Source organism: Lepidochelys kempii, chromosome 5 (assembly GCF_965140285.1).
Source record: "Lepidochelys kempii isolate rLepKem1 chromosome 5, rLepKem1.hap1, whole genome shotgun sequence".
Classification (NCBI taxonomy): Eukaryota; Metazoa; Chordata; order Testudines; family Cheloniidae; genus Lepidochelys; species Lepidochelys kempii.
In genome coordinates this window covers 88,950,894-88,969,738 of record NC_136384.1, presented here as the reverse complement: position 1 = coordinate 88,969,738, position 18,845 = coordinate 88,950,894, and the positions used below count along the sequence as shown (strand labels likewise).

General features: G+C 41.5%; 1 protein-coding gene across 1 annotated transcript; it reads right to left on the bottom strand.

Annotated features, from left to right (window-relative positions):
• Positions 1 to 330: 330 nt before the first annotated feature.
• Positions 331 to 13,598, bottom strand: ZNF367 (zinc finger protein 367). The gene is made up of 5 exons (XM_073344949.2): positions 12,886 to 13,598; positions 9,899 to 10,049; positions 4,918 to 5,037; positions 4,425 to 4,563; positions 331 to 2,955 (listed from the first exon to the last, which is right to left on the bottom strand). The coding sequence occupies exons 1-5, from the start codon at positions 13,222 to 13,224 to the stop codon at positions 2,718 to 2,720; spliced, it is 987 nt and encodes a 328-aa protein (XP_073201050.1). The 5' UTR covers positions 13,225 to 13,598; the 3' UTR covers positions 331 to 2,717.
• Between the last annotated feature and the right edge of the window lie 5,247 nt (positions 13,599 to 18,845).

Below are 18,845 nucleotides of genomic sequence, written 5' to 3'. Positions count from 1 at the left end.
GGACTACTTCAAGAAAACGTATTCTTGCCAGGTTTATTCATTTTGGGCTACCATAATTACTCCAAACAGGATTCTCATTGAAGTGAATTATCTTGAACTCATCAAGTACAGTAATAAGGTTCAGAAACCAATTTCAAGTTAGAAGATTAGGAAGTAAACAGCAAGAGTAATTTTTTTTCCCTACAATAAGAATGTATCGGTGAGGCCAATAAACCCTTAAAAAGAGGCAAGGAACAGTTATAAAGTGATTGAACTGTAGGAGTCAAGAGCAACTAGCTTGACAAAATACAATTAAAAACATGATCAAAAATTACCACTGCTAACACTTGGATTTTAAACTTAAAATTAAACCAACTTTTATTTGGAGCACCTATGAAAATTACAGCACTTTTATTCTTTTGCTGTTAAATCATGCCAAACTACAACTGACACTTATGCAGCACAGAACATTTCAAAATTATGTTAAGAAATACTCCAAAAGCAGTCTTCAACACCTCAAACAATTCTAGTTGGTATTTTCCCAAAATGTATAACATATACAAAACAGGTTAAGCTGCTTGAACGTGTTTAGTTAGACCAAATTCAATGTATTGAATAATTTGTATAAAGTTTCTTCCAGTACTATAAATGTGTCGAACCTTTTACAATTGATTGGGGAAACTGGTTCTCCTCCCCAACCTCAAAACATGGTCCTGATTTCTGCAACTGGCTACTAACAGATCCCTGTGCCCACATGGAGTACCTATAAAGTCAGCAGTGCTCTATGTGGGCATGCATAGGAGATCTGCCCATGTCCAGCCACTTGAAGGATTAGGGCCCAACACTGTTAGTCTTAGAGGTTTTACAGCTACTGCCTTTGAATTGCCAAGTAGTTGTATGTAGTTAGAATATCCCAGGTGGCCACAGAAGAGTATTTTGCTTTATTTAATGGTTTTTTTTTTTTAAAAAAAAAGCTTGAGGCCAAATAAATTAACAAGGAAATGAACACAAGAAATTAAGAACCGCATTGGTAAATCTAAAAATCACCATCACTTAAAAGTTAGAATCTCTGACCACTGTTCAGTTAAGTGCACCAACAATTGTAGACATGTACCAGGTTAATAAAATTCATGCCATTATAGGAATCAGTTATTAGAAAAACTGAATTCAAGAGTTGCATTCTCTACTATAATCATGTTATATTTGTGAAACATCTGTCCTCATCTAATCAGTTTAAAAAAAAATTAAGAGGGAAGAGTCTATAGCCTGGGTAATGTTATGAACTACAGAAGCAGTAGGTCAATAAATTTGGAAGATATTAACAAAAAAATCCAGTTGTTATCACTAAACCAGCAGCCCAACATTAAAATATTTATATATAAAAAATTTGGTGAATTGGGCATGCTCAATTCAACAAATTTTTTATCATCTGTTAGCATATTACACATCTCTGGTTATATGCTGCTCAAAAGAAAGGCAAAATAAGACCATCAGACAAGCCTGTTGTATTGTAAGTCAGATAAAACCAATACAAAACATGAGGTGATGAGGATGTACTGCTAACCTTACTTTTCAGTTTGTGCTTGAGGTCACTAAGCAGTGCTCTATAACTTCATTTATTTGGGAAAGATATATGAAACCACACAATTTAAACACACTTGCAACTATCTCTGAAGCCTATTTTCTAGTTGAACAGCAAATATTCTTCTGCAGTGTTTAACTGATAGCTGTACTACACTTAGTGAACACAAACTTGACATCTTATCCTGAAGTAAAGCAATAAGGTGGCTTTATGCACTTAAAACAAAAGAATATGGAGGCTTCTATTTGCTAATAGTCATATAAAAGCAGAACTTTAAAACTTAGTGTTAGCTAATAAGAGGTCTAAATAGTTTACTACAAATCAATACCACCCTGTAAATACCCACTTTATTAACAAAACAAGTGCCAAATCTCATTACAGGGTCCAAAATATCTGAGAAATATTACCAATTGTTACCTTTATGTCTAGACTTTGCAAGACTAATCATTCATTTTCAAATAAGCCTGACAATGTGCAAAAGTTCCCAACATCACGTGCTAGGAATAACAAGTGCTACTCAGACCAAGAGATTCTACTGAAATCTTAAGTCTAAAATAAGATAGCGAAGTCAGTCTCATACTTTGGGCAGTCGGCAGTCACAGTGAAGATCCTGAACTCTTATAGTTTCTATGTAACTAGTTTCTTCGCCGCCACAAGTTAGAACCTTTGCCCTCTTCTCAGTGATACTAGATAATATATTGCCATTAAAGACTTGGTTGCATCACTGCTTACAGTATTATCAAACGTACTAAATGTAATTTTGTTTAAATAGTCAGATAAATAATCCTCCTCTTGTTAACTGTACAATTCTCCTATTCATACAAGCATTATGTTCAGAAAGTGCTTCCTGTGAGAACTGCTTCAAATGAATGAATTAACCTTGCAAAAAATCTAACTTTCCACAATATGCAATTTGTCGACCCTGCATTGTGCAGTCCCATATTTACAAAATACTTAAAAACTTTACATCTGTCTTTTACCATACAAAAAAGTGCAATTCTCTCACCCCATCTTGTGAGGCAACAACATTCTTCATAAATTCTACAGAATAGCAGCCTATGACAAGCAAATAAGGTGCTTAGCTTATGCCCAGGATCTAACTGTTTAAGTACCACCAGGCAGTACATTTTATATACTGGCAGATTCAGTTCCTATGCTACTGTCGCAGTGGTGCTCCAGCCAGGTTTGCAAGCTCAATAAGAGCCAGTGCACCATGCAGGCGTTCACGCTGCTCCTGAAGACGACGGCGGGCAGCTGAGGGAGCACTGTTTTTTTCCTCATCATCCTCTTCATCAGACTGAAGATATTCCATGGGATCTTGCTGTTCCTGGTCAGCTTTCTGAGCTGTTTTGCTTTTCAGAGTAGGAGTGCGCTGTTCTCTTGTCTCCCAATACCTGTGAAGTCAAAGTTTTACATAGTTTATAAGTATCATCCAACTTGACCAACAAGTTTCATTGAAAGCTGACAAGAATCTTCCAAACCAGAATCTTAACATGATTGGATCATTCATTTCATTCCAATTGCTAATTTCTCAGCCCCTATTTTGTGGTATTTAAAGAAACAGAAGGCTTTCCACCGCAGGAAGATGATTCAGTATTCAGCTCCCTGTCCACACCCTCCCTCCCTCCCCCTTCCCCCCCAATCCTTTCTATATGTTGTTCCCACACCTCCATCATAGATTCGAAGGCCTGGAAGGACCACTCTGATAATTTAGTCTGATCTCCTTAATAAACACAGACCAGAGAACTTCCCTGAAATAGTTCCTGTTTGAACTAGAGTATATCTTTTAGAAAACACTCAATCTTGATTTAAAAGTTGCTAGTGATGGAGGATCCACCACAACCCTATGTACACTGTTCCAAAGACAGGGAGTATTGTTATTCACATTTTACAGATAGAAGTTTTAATGTCTCAGAATCTAAGATTAAAAGACTAGCTTAGAAGTCTGTGGCAGTCAGGAACTGAATTCAAATCTCAAGTCCCAGTCCTACAAGACCACACTCTCTCTCTCTCTCTCTCCCCCCAAAGAGAGAGTCCGCTCTTATTACAACTACCACCACCTTCCCTCATACATGCATATTCAACACCATGAACACTGCAGCACCAAAGGAAAGCACTGTATTAACAGCTGCTGTAATAAGCAAAGAGCCACTCAAAGGGAGAATCGTATAGAGAAGGGAAAACAGATGAGAAGGAAAAAATCAAAAATGCATCCCAATGAGAAAAAAAGCAGAAGCAACTACCACTAGAGAAGTTAATTCTAACCTCTGGAATTTAAACAAATAGCATACTAGGGAACAGCTGAATCATTCAACCTGAAGAGAAAAATGAAGAACAGAGGAAGTGTGTTGTATCATCTTCAGAGTACAATGCTTTTATACAGCATGCAGTAGCACATTCATCAAAATGAGACATCTGTGTAACCACGGAGGGAATATTAAGAACTTCCTGAGAAACTGTCACAAGAAGTGCCTAAAAGAAGAAGTCTGACTTGGGGTGGTTGTGTCAGTGAAAAGTACCAAGTCCGTATTTGATACTGATGACAATTTTAATTCTCTTAGAGGCTCTATGGATACGTCCTTTGCTAAATTAAGTCTCTCGTGGCATAGGTGTGAAGGAATCGATACATTCGAGAACTGCCAAGGTGAATAAGAGCCAGAGAAATAATGATGAGTCTTTAAAAATTGTTTCACATAAAGGTTGTATAAAAAGTATTATAATTCAACAGGAATTTAAAAATAGTCTGAGATGACAAAAAACACCATGAGTGTAAAAGTTTTTGGCTTCTACTGACATTTCAAATCTCAGTGCTCTCAGCATCTTAATAAATAATTCTAGATGGTCACAGTTTAAGAGAACTTACTTTGCTAGCCACTCAGCAACAGCTTTATTGTCAGCTGTTTGTTTTTTACTCAGTCTGCCTGTGGGTTCTTCTCTCTTCAGTCTTGCATAGGGATGCTTGGGGCAATGACGGTTTGCATGTGTGAATCTGCTTAAACATCCTTAATAAAAAAGCAAGGACAATAATCAAGAAAAGCAGTTGTCCAACATGTAAGCCCAAAATTTAAGAAACTAAGTCATTATTAAATTAACTTTCTTCCCACTCTAAAATCTGGATTCAATTCACCATAGAATGCCCCATAATCAAAAAATTAAGTAATTTTTTAAACAACCTGCTTATACTTTTAAGAACTTTGCTTTTAAACTGACAAATGTTTATGTGGTTGCACACAGATTTATTTTCCCCCCTTTTAAAAGATTATCTAAAATGGAAATCCAGGGCACATTTAGATAGTACTACTACTGCGAAACTTGCCCATGCTCTAAATACTGCCAGTTATTTTCTGATGGCTTACCATTTTCTGAGCAGACAAAAGGCTTTTCTCCTGTGTGAAGACGTTGGTGTGTTTTGAGCTGCCCACTCTGAACAAAGGCTTTCCCACAGTCTGGATAGTCACACAAATAAGGCCTTTCACCTAAAAAAGTTGAGTAGAATTTTAAGAGTTATAAATTCAGAAAGTCTGGACACCATCTAGTGATGGTCCATGGCTCAGTGTTTCTGCTGAGGATCCCCTAAATCAATGATGAAAAAAATCCTTTGTGGAAAGATAATGGTTGCCCAGAAACTGTAAAAATCCACTTCCACAAGGACATCAAATTGAAATTTAGTCAACTGAGTTAGTGTTTAAGTAGTCTTAGGTGCTACACTTGCCCTAATTCTCTTGACAGTTGTGATTTTACAATGATATTTTGCAATTTACACAGCCTTTCCCATGTTACTATGTAAAAAGAACCACACAAATGAGAAACAAAGTGACAATATAAAGGAATAATAAACTGATCTAACACAAAGTAAACAGCGACTACAGAAAAAAATATTCTCTAGTAACTTTCAGTTGCAACAATCTTAGGTGTTACTTATAACAGAAGTAATTTTCAAACAAATCAGAGATTTGAGTGTCCCTAACACAGCAGAAGTGATTATGTTGTGGTAAAATGTAGGAATCCTCGTGCATAAGCACAAATGTTTATATTACGGGGTGACTGATTTAATCTTTCTCTAGCAGGAGGGGGGCTTGGGGGGCTTGCAGAGGCTACAGCCACTCCAAAATTTGGCTTAGCCCCCCCACCCCCCCCAAACTGGGCACCTGGCCAGCAGCCGACAATCTCCAGCCACCCAGCTGCTGTCTTGACAGTCTCCCCTTCTTTGGGAAGCTGATTCATGGCTGGCAGGATGCTGTGGGAGCTTGCCCGATGTTAGAGGTGGCTGTGCCTGAGTGGATCTCTGCTGAGCTGGGAGGGACAGGGAGCCTGTCTGTGCTGGTGCCTCTGGCTCAGGAGTGGGAGTTGCAGCTGCTGCACTGAACAATTGTTCAGGCTCTTGAGTGCTCAGCTTAAAGAGACAGTGCACTCACAGGCACACACAGTCTCTCATATACTCCCTCCAACACAGACACACTATTATTATTTCTTGGTACTTTGTCAAAATGCACATATATTCTCTATAATTTCACTCTTTCCAAGTTCATTAAAGATTACAGTACTGTTAAATTAGTTTTTTTGACTGGACTGTGCATTTCATAATTTTATTTCTCTTATGCTTAAATTTAATCCTTTGAGTAGTGAGTTCTAAAATACCTAACCTGTCCTGGCTGGAGTAATTATCATTACTTTTACCGTATTGTGCTTTGTCATTAATTATTTAAAATGGTACAATCAAATAGTGTCCTTCTAGAAAGCAAATTTAGCTTGTACTTACTTTAGCAGTACAAGTTTAAAAAAATGAGCTGAACTAGTAACTTTAAACATTGTGCAGATGGTCACTTTTTTCAATTTTTATTTTTAATTATATTTGTAACGTAACTTAAAATGTGTACGAAAATAAATGCAGTTCCAAGTCTGATACTAATGGTAATGGAGTCTAATGTTAGAGAGTCACATACATGATTGTGATCAGTAAACATAAATGCCAAAATAATTAGAAAAATAAATTCCTGTCCTTAATAAAAGGAAAAAAACAATCACGTTAAAAATTAAATATGTTTTTAGTGGAGTAAAAAAATAATTGATTAAAATAGAGTAGATAATGGCAGTAACAGAGTAGGTCTTTTAGAGAAAATAAGCAGATTTTATTTCTCTCTACTATAGATGCGTACAAAGCATCTAACTTGTGTTTCTGATATCTGTCCTAAGGCTCCAAAATTTATACCTCAAGGTTTGAAATTATCTTGCTGTATTATCTCCTAATTTTTCTAAACTTAAAATATGGCTTTAATAGGGGCTTTTAAATATGTTTTTCTTTCTTTATATAGGAATTAGATACACTGCTCCTATCAATTCATTTCTAAGTTATCTGCAAAAAACACAACCCTGGAGTTTTCGGGTACTTAAGTAGCCCCTGGAATCACAGTAAAAGTCCACCCCCCATCTGAAATGGCACCCCTCCTTCCTCCCTACATGGTTCACATCCCCAGTGTGGCTCCCTGCCACATGCCTGCTGCAGCTGCACATGCTCTGGCTTAGGCCGACAATGTTTCGGTTTGCAATCTGGCTTGGGCTCAGGAGCAACATAGAACCAGCATCCATTCCTTTCCCACCCACTGCCTCTTCCCGTTGCTAAAGACTGAGCACAGAGCAGGTGGTGTTCAGGTAATGCCTTCTATAGCACCTGTGTGTTCAGTTCTCTCTTTCTTGCACCAAGGCCCCCTGCTCCAGATTGACTGCAGCGTGAGTTGTATCATGGCTCTGAGTCTCCAAATATCTTACTTTGCCATGTGAAAATGGCAGAATTTTGAAATATAATACAGTACTTTCTCCAATTTAAAGTAATTAGCTATTAATATTATTTAACCAGTGATTTTTTTCCCCAGAAGTTTGCATTTGTTAGTTATTAGTTTATTGGCTTAATTATTTTTCCTGTTGGTTTTCTGTAAATAAATGTTGCACAAGTGAGCTGCTACAGATGAAGTTTAAAACCAATCAATCACTTTATATTTTTATTCCCCTTCTGAGGATAACAGATAAAACACACATTTAAGTGCATATTGTTAAAAAATAAGCTAGCATGTGTGCCCACAGCATGTATAGTGCCCCTGCCCTCTCAATTTTCATTCTAGCCAACCTCAGCCCTGCACTGGGAAGAGGCTGGAGCCGCCCCTCTGGTCTAGTACATGAAGGGCGGCACTTGGCTGAAGTTATGTTCAAAATCTGTAGCACTGTTCACAATTCCACCACTAGGTGATACTAAACAAATACTGTTTGGCCAAAAGAATACTGACCAAAAGAAACAGTATTGCTAACATTTCAGAAATAAAGCTCTGATTACAATGGAAGTTAAGAGTCTAAATACCTTTGGGGATCTGGGCCTAAGTCCCTAGCCTATGGCCAAATCCTGAGGTCCATAAATGGAGCCCGATCACCCTTGGTCCATGCACAGAAATCCACAGATCCTACCCTTTCCAAGAGAAAATGGGGTTGTTGCCTCCACAACACTGTTAGCATTTCCTGGACTTGCACAGAAGCAAGAGCTTGATATGGATTTGGATGGAGAATCATAGTGACTTGTGAATGGGGTTGGCAATATGCTACTCATTATGGTGATGAACCTTGCCCTGCTTCAAATTTCACTGTGAAGGTTTAGGGGAAGCAATACTACAGCGTTAAGCTGTATTTCCTGCCTCTCCAAAGCCTCTGGCAGCTACTACTAAGCAGTCATATGCAACCCAACCAATGGTAGAATGTCTCCAAGAAGGCTTCTGTCCTTTACAGAGCCCTAATAGCTAGGGCTAGGAGGGGCAGTTTTAGGAAGGCTGCAAAAAAACTTCAGATTTTCTTCTCTTCCCAGCTATTTGCTGCCTGCTGTCTACAGAAATGCGTTAAGACCTTCAGTTATACAGGCAAACTACCACTAAAGTCAATGGGAGTTTGCCTAAGAAAGGACATCAGGATTTAGAGGCAGAATATTAGGTCAGCTGAAGACAAATCTGCAAATAATAAATACAGCTAATAATTTCTGCCTTCCTATTCTACAGGGAAATTTCAAAAGTAAATGAAATGGGCAAATAGTCTTTTTGTGAGATCTAACTGGCCAAATCTAGTACCGTAGTAAATCTATATAAGTCAATGGAGTATCATCACCAAGGATGTATCTGACCCAACGAGTTTTCCATTAAGACAATCTGAATCGGTTAGCACTTCAGGGATGGAAGTTTAAAGTTACCGAGGAAAATGAAATACAAGGACATCTTGTGTGTGACCAAAAAAGAATAGAGAAATTGGCGTTTAATACTGGCAGACAGGCAGACTTGCCTTATTTGATCCAGAAAAATAAACCACAGGAGGCAAGTTATTTTGAAGGTATTATCAATTATTGTGACATTTTATTGCAGAATACAATGTCAGGTACATAAGAAAAATCTGTTCAATTATGCTTAGTATAAGGGAACAATGAATCTCCTTTTCAAAAGCAAGATGGGTCCAGTTTGTCAATGCATAATGTTTGAGCAAAGAATTAACCATTTTTCTGTAACACTCTTACATTATTTTTCCCCAAAAAGATGCAGTTCGGTGGTCAAAGGTCTGTGTTAAAATAGTCAGCAGTTTTTTCCCCCCTAACAGCCAAGAGCTGAGCAAAACGGAGCATCTAGATAAAGTTAAAAAAAAATCTGATCTCCCCTAATCTAAATGCATGTTAGCTACACAATTATTAAATAACTACTCATAGGAAGAAATTTTATCCTTAAATTTAACCCAGAAACATATTACATCATCAAATAATAAACACAAAAAGAAGGGGTGGTAATGAAGAAAATGAGAGAGGGCAAGGTCTATTTAAATCTAGTCAATTTTTTTTTAAACTCAAAATATAATAATACCTGGCCTAAAGCTCCCCGACAATTTTTATGGCTTTATTAACATTTTCCTTCTCTGCACTCACCCTTCCATTGTTGTGTGAAAGACCCACACAAGAGGGAAACAGAAAAGAAAGTGAAAAGTACCATCATATATAGAGTAAAACCAAGAAAAAAAATCCTCCTTTTTTTCAGTTACTAAGTGTAACATGTCACTAAAGCAGAGGGAAACAATCTCTAAATGTTTCCTTTTATCACAGCAATGCTGGTTGCTCTGCCACAATTACTCCAGTATAAACACAAGCAGTTACACAAAGATAAATTTAAACAATGTCTTGACCACACTAACAGACCTCAGGGAAAAAAGTAGTCCATTCAATAACTAGACCAGAATACTAATTGTAAGAATGGAAGAACTTCCAAGCTAAAATCTTAACTACTTGATAAATATTTTTTCTATGCACAACATTACATTCCTTTCACTTACCAGTGTGAGTTCTTTTGTGTGCCTGTAAAGATTTCTCTCGTGGAAACACCCTGTTGCAGATGTTACAACGGATTCGGCTGGATGAATGCTCTCCCTCACTTATTAGATCTCGCACTGTGTCTGCTCTTGGTCGGCCACGTCTAATACCATCCTATCAAAAAACCCACACTGTTAAGAAACTGTGCAGTTTGTTTAAAAAATATTAATATAGTACTTGCAGACAAATGATTCAGTCCAAGGGAAGCTTTTCTAAACAGGAACTTTCTGTTTCTCGAAAGTATGTACCAACACATCAGGAAAATGCAGTTGTTTAATAGCTTTTATTTTCCTCCATCGTAATTATTCATCAAACATTAAAAGAACCACATCAAGAGATTTAAATCCATAGCAACTATTCTTCCCTGAAAACAAGTTAATCACAAAGCTCCAGCTTAAATGTCATTTTTAAAGAACACAAGTAATTAGATACTAGAAACATGATGTCATTGTATAAACACAACAATAGCATTCAAGTTATATATATACACACACACAGACATGTAAGAGTGAAAGAGCTGGACCCACGGATTACCTCGATTTAACATTAACTCCTGAACCAGTTTATTGTTTAAAAATAAAGTATATCATGAAAGCACAACAAATACGAAGTTAGGGTATATCTGGCACTCTAAATTATTTTATGGTAGGAGTCACCAGATGGCCCTATTACATAGTTTAAAAAAAAAAATTCTCAGCATATGAGCTCTATTCAATCTTCAAATAAACGTTACATTGTTCTTAATTTGGTGATGTAATTTCTTTTTGGGGTAGCCACTGCAAGCAGCAGCACAATTTGCTCTCTGCCTTAATCTCTTTAAGGAAAGAGAATTCTTGGTTTTCAGGGAGCAACTCTGTCCCAGGCATTGGTGTTTGGGCTTAGATTCCTGAAAAAGAGGATTGCCTGTGTGCTGCCACAGAATGCATCCGATGAAGTGAGCTGTAGCTCACGAAAGCTTATGCTCAAATAAACTGGTTAGTCTCTAAGGTGCCACTAGTACTCCTTTTCTTTTTGTGAATACAGACTAACACGGCTGCTACTCTGAAACCTGTGTGCTGCTTGAGTACTCTTGTTCAAGGATTGAGGAATACAGTGTAAATAAAAACATCACTGATTTCACCTCCTATGGTGAAACCTACTTGCACAGCACTATCATCGTGGCAGAGGGAAGACTATTATATGATATTCTAGAATATTTTGGAAAGAGCCAAACTTTTTTTTGTAACTTTTAAAATATATTAGACTAAGTCATCTAGCTCCTATCTCAGGGAGTGTCAGGATTGAGAGTCTCCTCCCGCTAAACTTCTCCCTTTCCCTACAACTGACACCATGAAATTATAATTGAAAGTATAAAGGCCATTCCAACTTTGGATCAGTTGGACTGAGCATAACAGAACAAGAGGCAACCTTTGTCATGACTGAACTGCTCCACTTGTGAAAAGGAAAGAGAACTACCACATCATGCATAGTCCTCTGTCAGCTAACAGATTGATTTGAGCACATTTTTAAACTTCAGGTCCAGAAAAGACGTGGCAATAGCATTTGTATGAATGTAAGTAATACACAAGAAGTCTTGGAATGTATTGTTCTGAGACTTATACAACTCAGCTAAGTTGCTATTTACATTTTTATCACTAAAGGCAGCAAAGAGTCGCTGTAATCAAAGACTGAATGGTTAGCCAACTACAAAAGCAGTTTCTCCTCCCTTGGTGTTCACACCTCAACTGCTAGAAGAGAGCCTTATCCTCCCTGATTGAACTAACCTCGTTATCCCTAGCCTGATTCTTGCTTGCATATTTATACCTGCCTCTGGAAATGTCCACTACATGCATCAGACAAAGGGGGTATTCACCCATGAAAGCTTATGCTTCAATACATGTTAGTCTATAAGATGCCACAGGACTCTTTGCTGCTTTTACATATCTAGACCTACACAGCTACCCCTCTGATTTTTATCACTAATATTTTTAGTAATGCCCTTTTTGAAGGGTTCCTATTTTAACACTGGGATATAAATGAAGTAAAAGATTGTTTTAGAGGGGCCTGAATCTTGAAAGAACTCAGCCAGCCAGCCAATGTGCAGAAGGATCATGTATTTAAAGATCTACATTTCCTCAACTGCAACCAGGAGTTTAGAGGAAGTTTGAACGACCAAATGACCTCCTCACACTCTACACCTTGGCTGGGGTTGCGGTAAAACAGATTCAGTTGTTACTAAGGCTGAGGGTGGGAAGTAAGAGCACAGCTGGACTCTCAGGGCCAGGCTGGCTTTGCTGGGTTGTCAGTTTGGAGAAGCATTTTTACTGGGAAGCTGAGCATGTGGTCTGCAATCGGCGAGACACAGCTGGCGTCTCACGGAGCATTTGTACAGAAGCACTGTGCGGGGTGGGGCTGCACTGCAGAGGCTGCAAAGGGCCACGAGTTGCGAACAGGTGAAATTCTACCACTGTAACGACCCCCATGCCCGAGAGTTTACCGAGAGGGGTGTCAAGTCACTGGGCCACGCTCCCCGCAGCTCTGCTCCCAGCCCCGGCCTCCGCGTCCCAGACCCCGAATGCCCAGACTGCAGGCAGCCCCGCCCCCAGCAGAACCCTAGGCTTATAGGCTGACATACCGCACCGCGCCTGCGCACAAAAGTGGAGCTGGAGCGCGGTCGCGCCCTCCCCAGCCGGCATATGACACAGGCAAACGGCGAGCGAGCGTCTGGCGGGTATAATTTTGGCGCGCGAATGTATCGTCACCGGCGCACGAGCTGCACCCGGAAGTGACTTCACTTTAAATCGGGGGTGGTGGCCAGAGATTCACCCTTTAAACCGGACAGACGCCCGGTGCCCGCCCTCACCGATGCCCGCAAGCGCCCCGCGGCGGCAGCGCCTCCCCCATCCTATGGGCCCGGCGAGGGTTTAACCCCATCGTGCCCAGCTCCCTGGCATGCTCCCTTCGAACTCACCTTCAGGTGGCTGCCGCCGCCGCCGCTATCTGGGCTGCCCGCCTCCTCATCCTCCCCGCTGGAGGCTCTGACCACCCCCCCTCGAGGCTGCTGGACGGAGGAGGGAGCGGCGGCGCTACTGGGGCTGAGGGTCACGTTGTGCGCGTTTTCCCCCCAGCGCCAGGGATACACCATGAAGTCACTGAAGCCGGGGCTGGTGGGGACGGGCGGTGGGGGCGCCGGCTCCTCACCCCCCCGGGACGGTTTAATCGGCGTGGTTTTAATAACGGAGACCAGGACCCGCTTCGGGGAGTCCTGGCAGAAGATCACCGGGGGGCCCGGGGGCGGCCTCTCCGCCATCGCTAGCCCCTCGCAGACAGCGGGGCGGGGAATCTCTGTGGCGGCTCAGGCCCGCTCTCCCGGGCGCCGAGATCTCACCCTGCGGCCGCCTGTCACCGCCCGATCCGCCTCAGCCACTCATCGCCAGCCGGTCCTCTCCGGGTCTCCCCTTCCGCTCCGGCCGCGGACCTGCTGAGCCGCGGTGTCAGCGGCGGCCGCCGGCCATGGCAGCAGCCCGCGGAGAAGGGGCCACACCTGCGCTCCTCTCGTTTGCAGCGGCGTCGGCTCCCCAACCTGGCCTCGGTCACAACAGAGCCCGAGCCGCCGCCGCCGCAACCCTTCCGAGCCTGCAGGCAGCCCGGCCCCTGCCGAGCCCAAGATTTTCCCGCGTTACATTTCGCGCCTGGGCGGAACCAATCACCGAATCCCGTTGATATATAATGGAGTGACAGCCAAGTTCAGGCAATCACCTGTGAGAAAATGGCCGGCCACGCCCCCGGGGGCGGGATGTGGGTGGAGCCCGGTCACATCCAGGCCCCGCCATTGGCGGGAGAGCTCTCCGGCCTACAGAATTCGAAACTTCTTGGGATCGCGGGCCAGCGGCAGCGATGCTCCGCCCTGCACTAGGGGCGCCGCTCCGACGGAGTTGGTCGGGTGCTGATTGGGCCGCTGAAGGAAGGAGGCGGGGCCATCGTGGCCTTATGGTCGGCTGTAAAGAGGCCGGGCGGGTTGCTGAGTTTGGCGGGCGTTGTTGTTGTCTTATTCTTTTGGCCAATCCTGGAGGCGGAAGATAGCTTCCCGCGCGCTTTCACCATTTATGACGTCTCTTGCTGTGTCACCTGTTCATCTTAAAGCGGGTAGGCGGAGGTATTGCTGGGGCCTCTGGCGGCTCCTCCCTCTCCCTCCCCCGGGCACTGTTAAGCCAGCGACCGCACGCTCCAGGCTCCACCCCCGCCTCGCTCCGTGCCAGGTGCCGCTTGCTGCTGTGGGCGCAGCCCGGCTTTCCCGCGCTGGGCTACGCACCGCCTGGCCCGTGGGCCGCTGCAGGCGCCGGGACGTACCCGGCGCAGCGGTCGGCGGGCAGCCTTGCCACCTCCTGCATAGAGCCCCTGTGCTGCGGGGGTGGCCGCGTCTGCTGATTTCGGGCACCTAGTGCCCCAGGCAGAGTGAGCAGCGCTCCCCGGGAGGAGACGTAACAAGGACAGCGGGCGCGCTCTTCATCGCAAGCTTTTCTCCGCAACCTGCAAGGCTGAACCTGCCTTTCATTAGACAACCCGCGAGCCGGGCCCGCCCATGAGTCTCTCCGCGCTGGGGGCCGTGGCTTGAAGAGGAGGCCCTGGCAGGCTGTGGTGGCCAGGCCGGGACTGCTGTCCTTCTCCGCTCTGCCTAGATTGGAAGACTGAGTTCCCCAAGGGGATGTTTGTTATGTTGTGTTTGCCCCGAGATCTGGAGGGCGGATTTTACAACGCTGTTAGGGCTTCGTTTTAAAGAAAATCAAACATTTTAACTCGATGAGTAAATAGTTATCATCGATATATTGGTTGATGGTAACTGCCCAGTCGTTGTAGATGCTTCCAGGAAGAAGTGGGTGTGTGCTTTTGAAGTGGCAGAACCATTGTCCTATGAAAGCAGCATTATCAAAAGGGGGAAAAAAAAATCTGCCTGTGCTTTGAAGACCCTGTGCTCTCTGCTTGAAAAGTCAAATATCTCAAAACAGACAGAGATTGCATTTTAAAGTTACTCCTGTTCATATTGCAATAGCATCTAAAGGCTCCAATCAGGATAATTTCCTACATACTACATATCTGGCATGTCAGATCATCTGCCCTGTCTTCATCAGTTTCAATTAACATGCGTTTTTTAAAGTTCTGCAAGTCAGTTTCAGAAACAAGAAACAAGCCCTTGTGATACTTGGGGGACAGTTTGCCCCCGGGATGTACAACTGTAGTTAGAGCATCCTAAATGATTCAGAACTCTTATTTGGTACTGAATCAGAAGTAATCTATAGCTGCAATGGAATTTTATTAGTATTTGATTTCCTTACACATTAACAGGTTTCAGAGGAGCAGCGGTGTTAGTCTGTATCCACAAAAAGAAAAGGAGTACTTGTGGCACCTCAGAGACTAACAAATTTATTTGAGCATAAACTGGATTCCGATGAAGTGAGCTATTAAGTGAGCTATAAGTGAGTAGTATTAACTTCAATGAGAATCTTTTGGGATGTAGGTGTCCATGCTAGCAGCTGCTCAGATATGTTGGCAATGGTTAGATCGGTTCAACCAATTTTTTTTTTTTTTTTTACAAATGGTATAATACTAAATTATCCAAAAGCAATTTCACTGTCTATATTCAGACAATTTATTGCTACCATTTACATATTAGTTGAAACTTGGGAATCTTTTTGGTTATACAGAATCATGTGTTCTCTTGTAAAGATGGAAATTTTATTACTAATTTATGTTTTGGAATACAAGGTGTGGGTTATACATGTGAAAGAAAGATCCCAAGTACTTTAATCAATGCTGGAGAACTTGTATTCAAAACAACATATTTTGGACACATCTACTGATTATTCCATATTGCGAAGATGGAATAAGTAACTGAATCAATAACAAATTGGATTAGAACCCTTCAATATGCTGTTAGTGGGAAGATGTATCAATGGACAAATATCAAGAAACTAACGCTGCAGCTATTACTCTGCAAAATAACAATGCAAGAAATTGGCTACATGCCTAGAACTTTTAAGCATCACAGAATGGAACAAATGTCTGTACATTGATTAGGGTAGAAAGGTTAACTCACTCAGCAAATAATTTTCTTGATACAGATTACAAACGATGTTCACTTTAGCACACATGAAACTGTTAATGTGTAAAAAGAAAAGGAGTGCTTGTGGCACCTTAGAGACTAACCAATTTATTTGAGCATAAGCTTTCGTGAGCTACAGCTCACTTCATCAGATGCATGACGAAAGCTTATGCTCAAATAAATTGGTTAGTCTCTAAGGTGCCACAAGTACTCCATATCTGTCACAGTTACCCAACAAAAAAGTTATAGTACTAGTGCCATTTTCCTTAAGCTCTGCCAACATCCCTCACTGCTGGCCCATCTGCACTCTTCCTTCAACTAGTACAGTGAGTCTCAAATTGCTTTTGCAGCGCAAAGAGGACTTGTGTACCACTTGCCAGCGAGACAGCAGCCAAGTGGAAATTACTGTGAGCAGTAAAAAAAAAAAAAAAAAAAGTCTCTTAAACATGCAGTATGTGAGCCATGTTTAGGAATGTAAGGATGATGAGTGCAAGGGGGAGAACAAGGTTTTCAGACAGGCTATAGGCAGCAGGCTAGATGTACTAGAGCCCTGCAGTGGGACTGGGATCCTGTGGGTCCCACACAACCCGCTGCAATAACAGCAGGAGTGAGATTAAAGAATAGTCCCATGCAGGGATCTAAAATGCACCACAGAAGTACTAACAGTACAGTAACTCAGCTTTCTCTCTCTGATTTTGAATATAACTACACTGAATTTCCACATGAGAGCTTTGCCATCAACTTCATGGGATACAAGTTTTCATTGCTGACGTGGTGCTATGCCATCTCTATTAATTTTATAATATTTGATAATTACTACTAAAATTATTTCTAGTATTTTTTATTTAAAAGGGACTCTGAACCAAAAACCCCACATTCAAAGAACCCTAAGAGGTGGTGAAGCTCAGCATCAGATCTGAGATTTGTGGGAGGCCACTTTTCTAAAACAGAATGACTCAGAAAGTCAGATCCAAACAAAGCCAAACTTTAGAGAAATTTTCAGATCCACCGGGCCCATCTCTAATTGTATTCCTTGTTAGTGATTTTATTAGGAGAATAAAACATGCAACATGTGTACTAAAACATTTTCATGGCTACTTATATGATTTGTGCATTCAATCCTTGTAAATGCAGGTGAGGGCAGCCAGTATGATGGTCTGAGAAAGCTTGGATGCCCAGTGGTGCTCTGCTGCATTGGCTTCCTCATGGTGAGGTTTAGATGCTTTCTTCTCTAATCTGTTTTATTAGCACCACAGGACAGAATGCACTAGTACTTGCCCAAGTTTTAAGAAAATAAAATTACATTTATAGTGAATTGTGCAAACTTTAATAATATGATTCTTCCTCTTTTCATATATGCTTTGATTTGCAGTGAAATAGTTAACAACATTGACATTTAAATTTTCATTATTGGGCATTTGAGTCAACACCGCATTAGAGCTATTCTTTCATGCTATCAGCAGATGCAGGCAGAGAGTGAACACTTCACTGATTTGTGCTCAGATTATGTTTTTTCATCGTTTTCTTTGAAAACATAAGGGCAGGAGATTTATGGTTTATCTATATGGGGAGGTTACTCTGGAATAAGATAGGGGAACTGAAAGTGCAATAGGTATTCCAGAATAGCTCCCCCTGTAGACACTCTTATTCCCGAAAAAGTGGGTTTTTTTCCGGGTTTATCTTAATTCACATCCAGTAGCTACTCTGGTTAATTTCTCCATGTATACAATCCCTTAAAGAAAGCAATTCTGAGATGTCAGTCTAAAAACTAGGTCACCAATCTGGCATTACCTAGCCCAAGTCAAGCCCTCTGTGTTCCTCACAAGACGGGTGGAGAAAACACTATTTTGGTCAACCTCCGAGGATATTTATCAGGAATCCCTATTTCTTCCTTTTAACCTCTAATTTCAACCCTTCAGTTTTATGGTCAATTTAACTTGACTGTGTAAAGATATCCAGAAGACTTCAACCAGAAGCCTTTAGACTTTCTAGAAACAACTATTAGGCATTCTTTTTTTTTTTTCTCTGCTTCCCCCAACCATCCTCTAACCAAAACAACTGATTTCTTGAGTAATAATAGCATTATTTTCTCATTTATTGCATCTGCACATTTGCCAGCTTGCTGTGATTGTTGTGTAAAGAAAAACTAATCAAGTAATGTATTACAAATGCCTGTGCTTTACACTCTGCTACATTTGCTGGCACCATAACCTTTAATGCGTGTAAGTGAAAAGGAATAGTAAATGTTTTACAGCGAAATTCAGCCATAGCCTGATTGGCCAGAACTCCATTGACTTCAATTAATGTGTACTATTTCATTAGTTAATGTGAAAGGGTGCCCTGGAGTCTTCTGTTTTGACCTTTGCAGAGGTAACACCCCCCCTTTACCTATGGCATCTTACAGGAATATTTTTTAAATTAAAGCTAATATTAAAATTATCTAATACAAAGGTTAAGGAAAGAGTTTCTATGCAACTGGGTATAACATACTACACCATGAGCAGCATCAACCTTCTACCAGTTTAGTACCAGACTAATTATTATTACTGAGGGTACGTTTGCAGTACAAGCAGGGCCAGGTTTACACCTTATGCCCACTTAGGCACAGCATCTTCAGCACCCCCTTTGCCTACAGCTGACCTTTGTGTTTTCCATAATAATTGAAACTTTTAACCCATTTTTAACTTCTAGGTGCCCCTAGGCACGTGCGTGCTGTGACTAATTGGAAATCCGGCCCTGAATACAACAACAGCGTTAGTGGCCCAGCTGTGGTGCTCCGCTCTAACACAGACCCTTACTTCAGAGATGGATGGAAGGGCTTTTCTGTTGCA

Excerpts from the sequence above, each read along its gene's own strand:
- ZNF367 (XM_073344949.2), bottom strand. The coding sequence starts at position 13,224 with ATGGCGGAGAGGCCGCCCCCGGGCCCCCCGGTGATCTTCTGCCAGGAC. Across the intron at positions 10,050-12,885 it reads GCGGCGGCAGCCACCTGAAG|GATGGTATTAGACGTGGCCG; the intron begins GTGAGTTCGAAG and ends GTTTTTTGATAG. Across the intron at positions 4,564-4,917 it reads TTTTGTCTGCTCAGAAAATG|GATGTTTAAGCAGATTCACA; the intron begins GTAAGCCATCAG and ends TTTTTTATTAAG.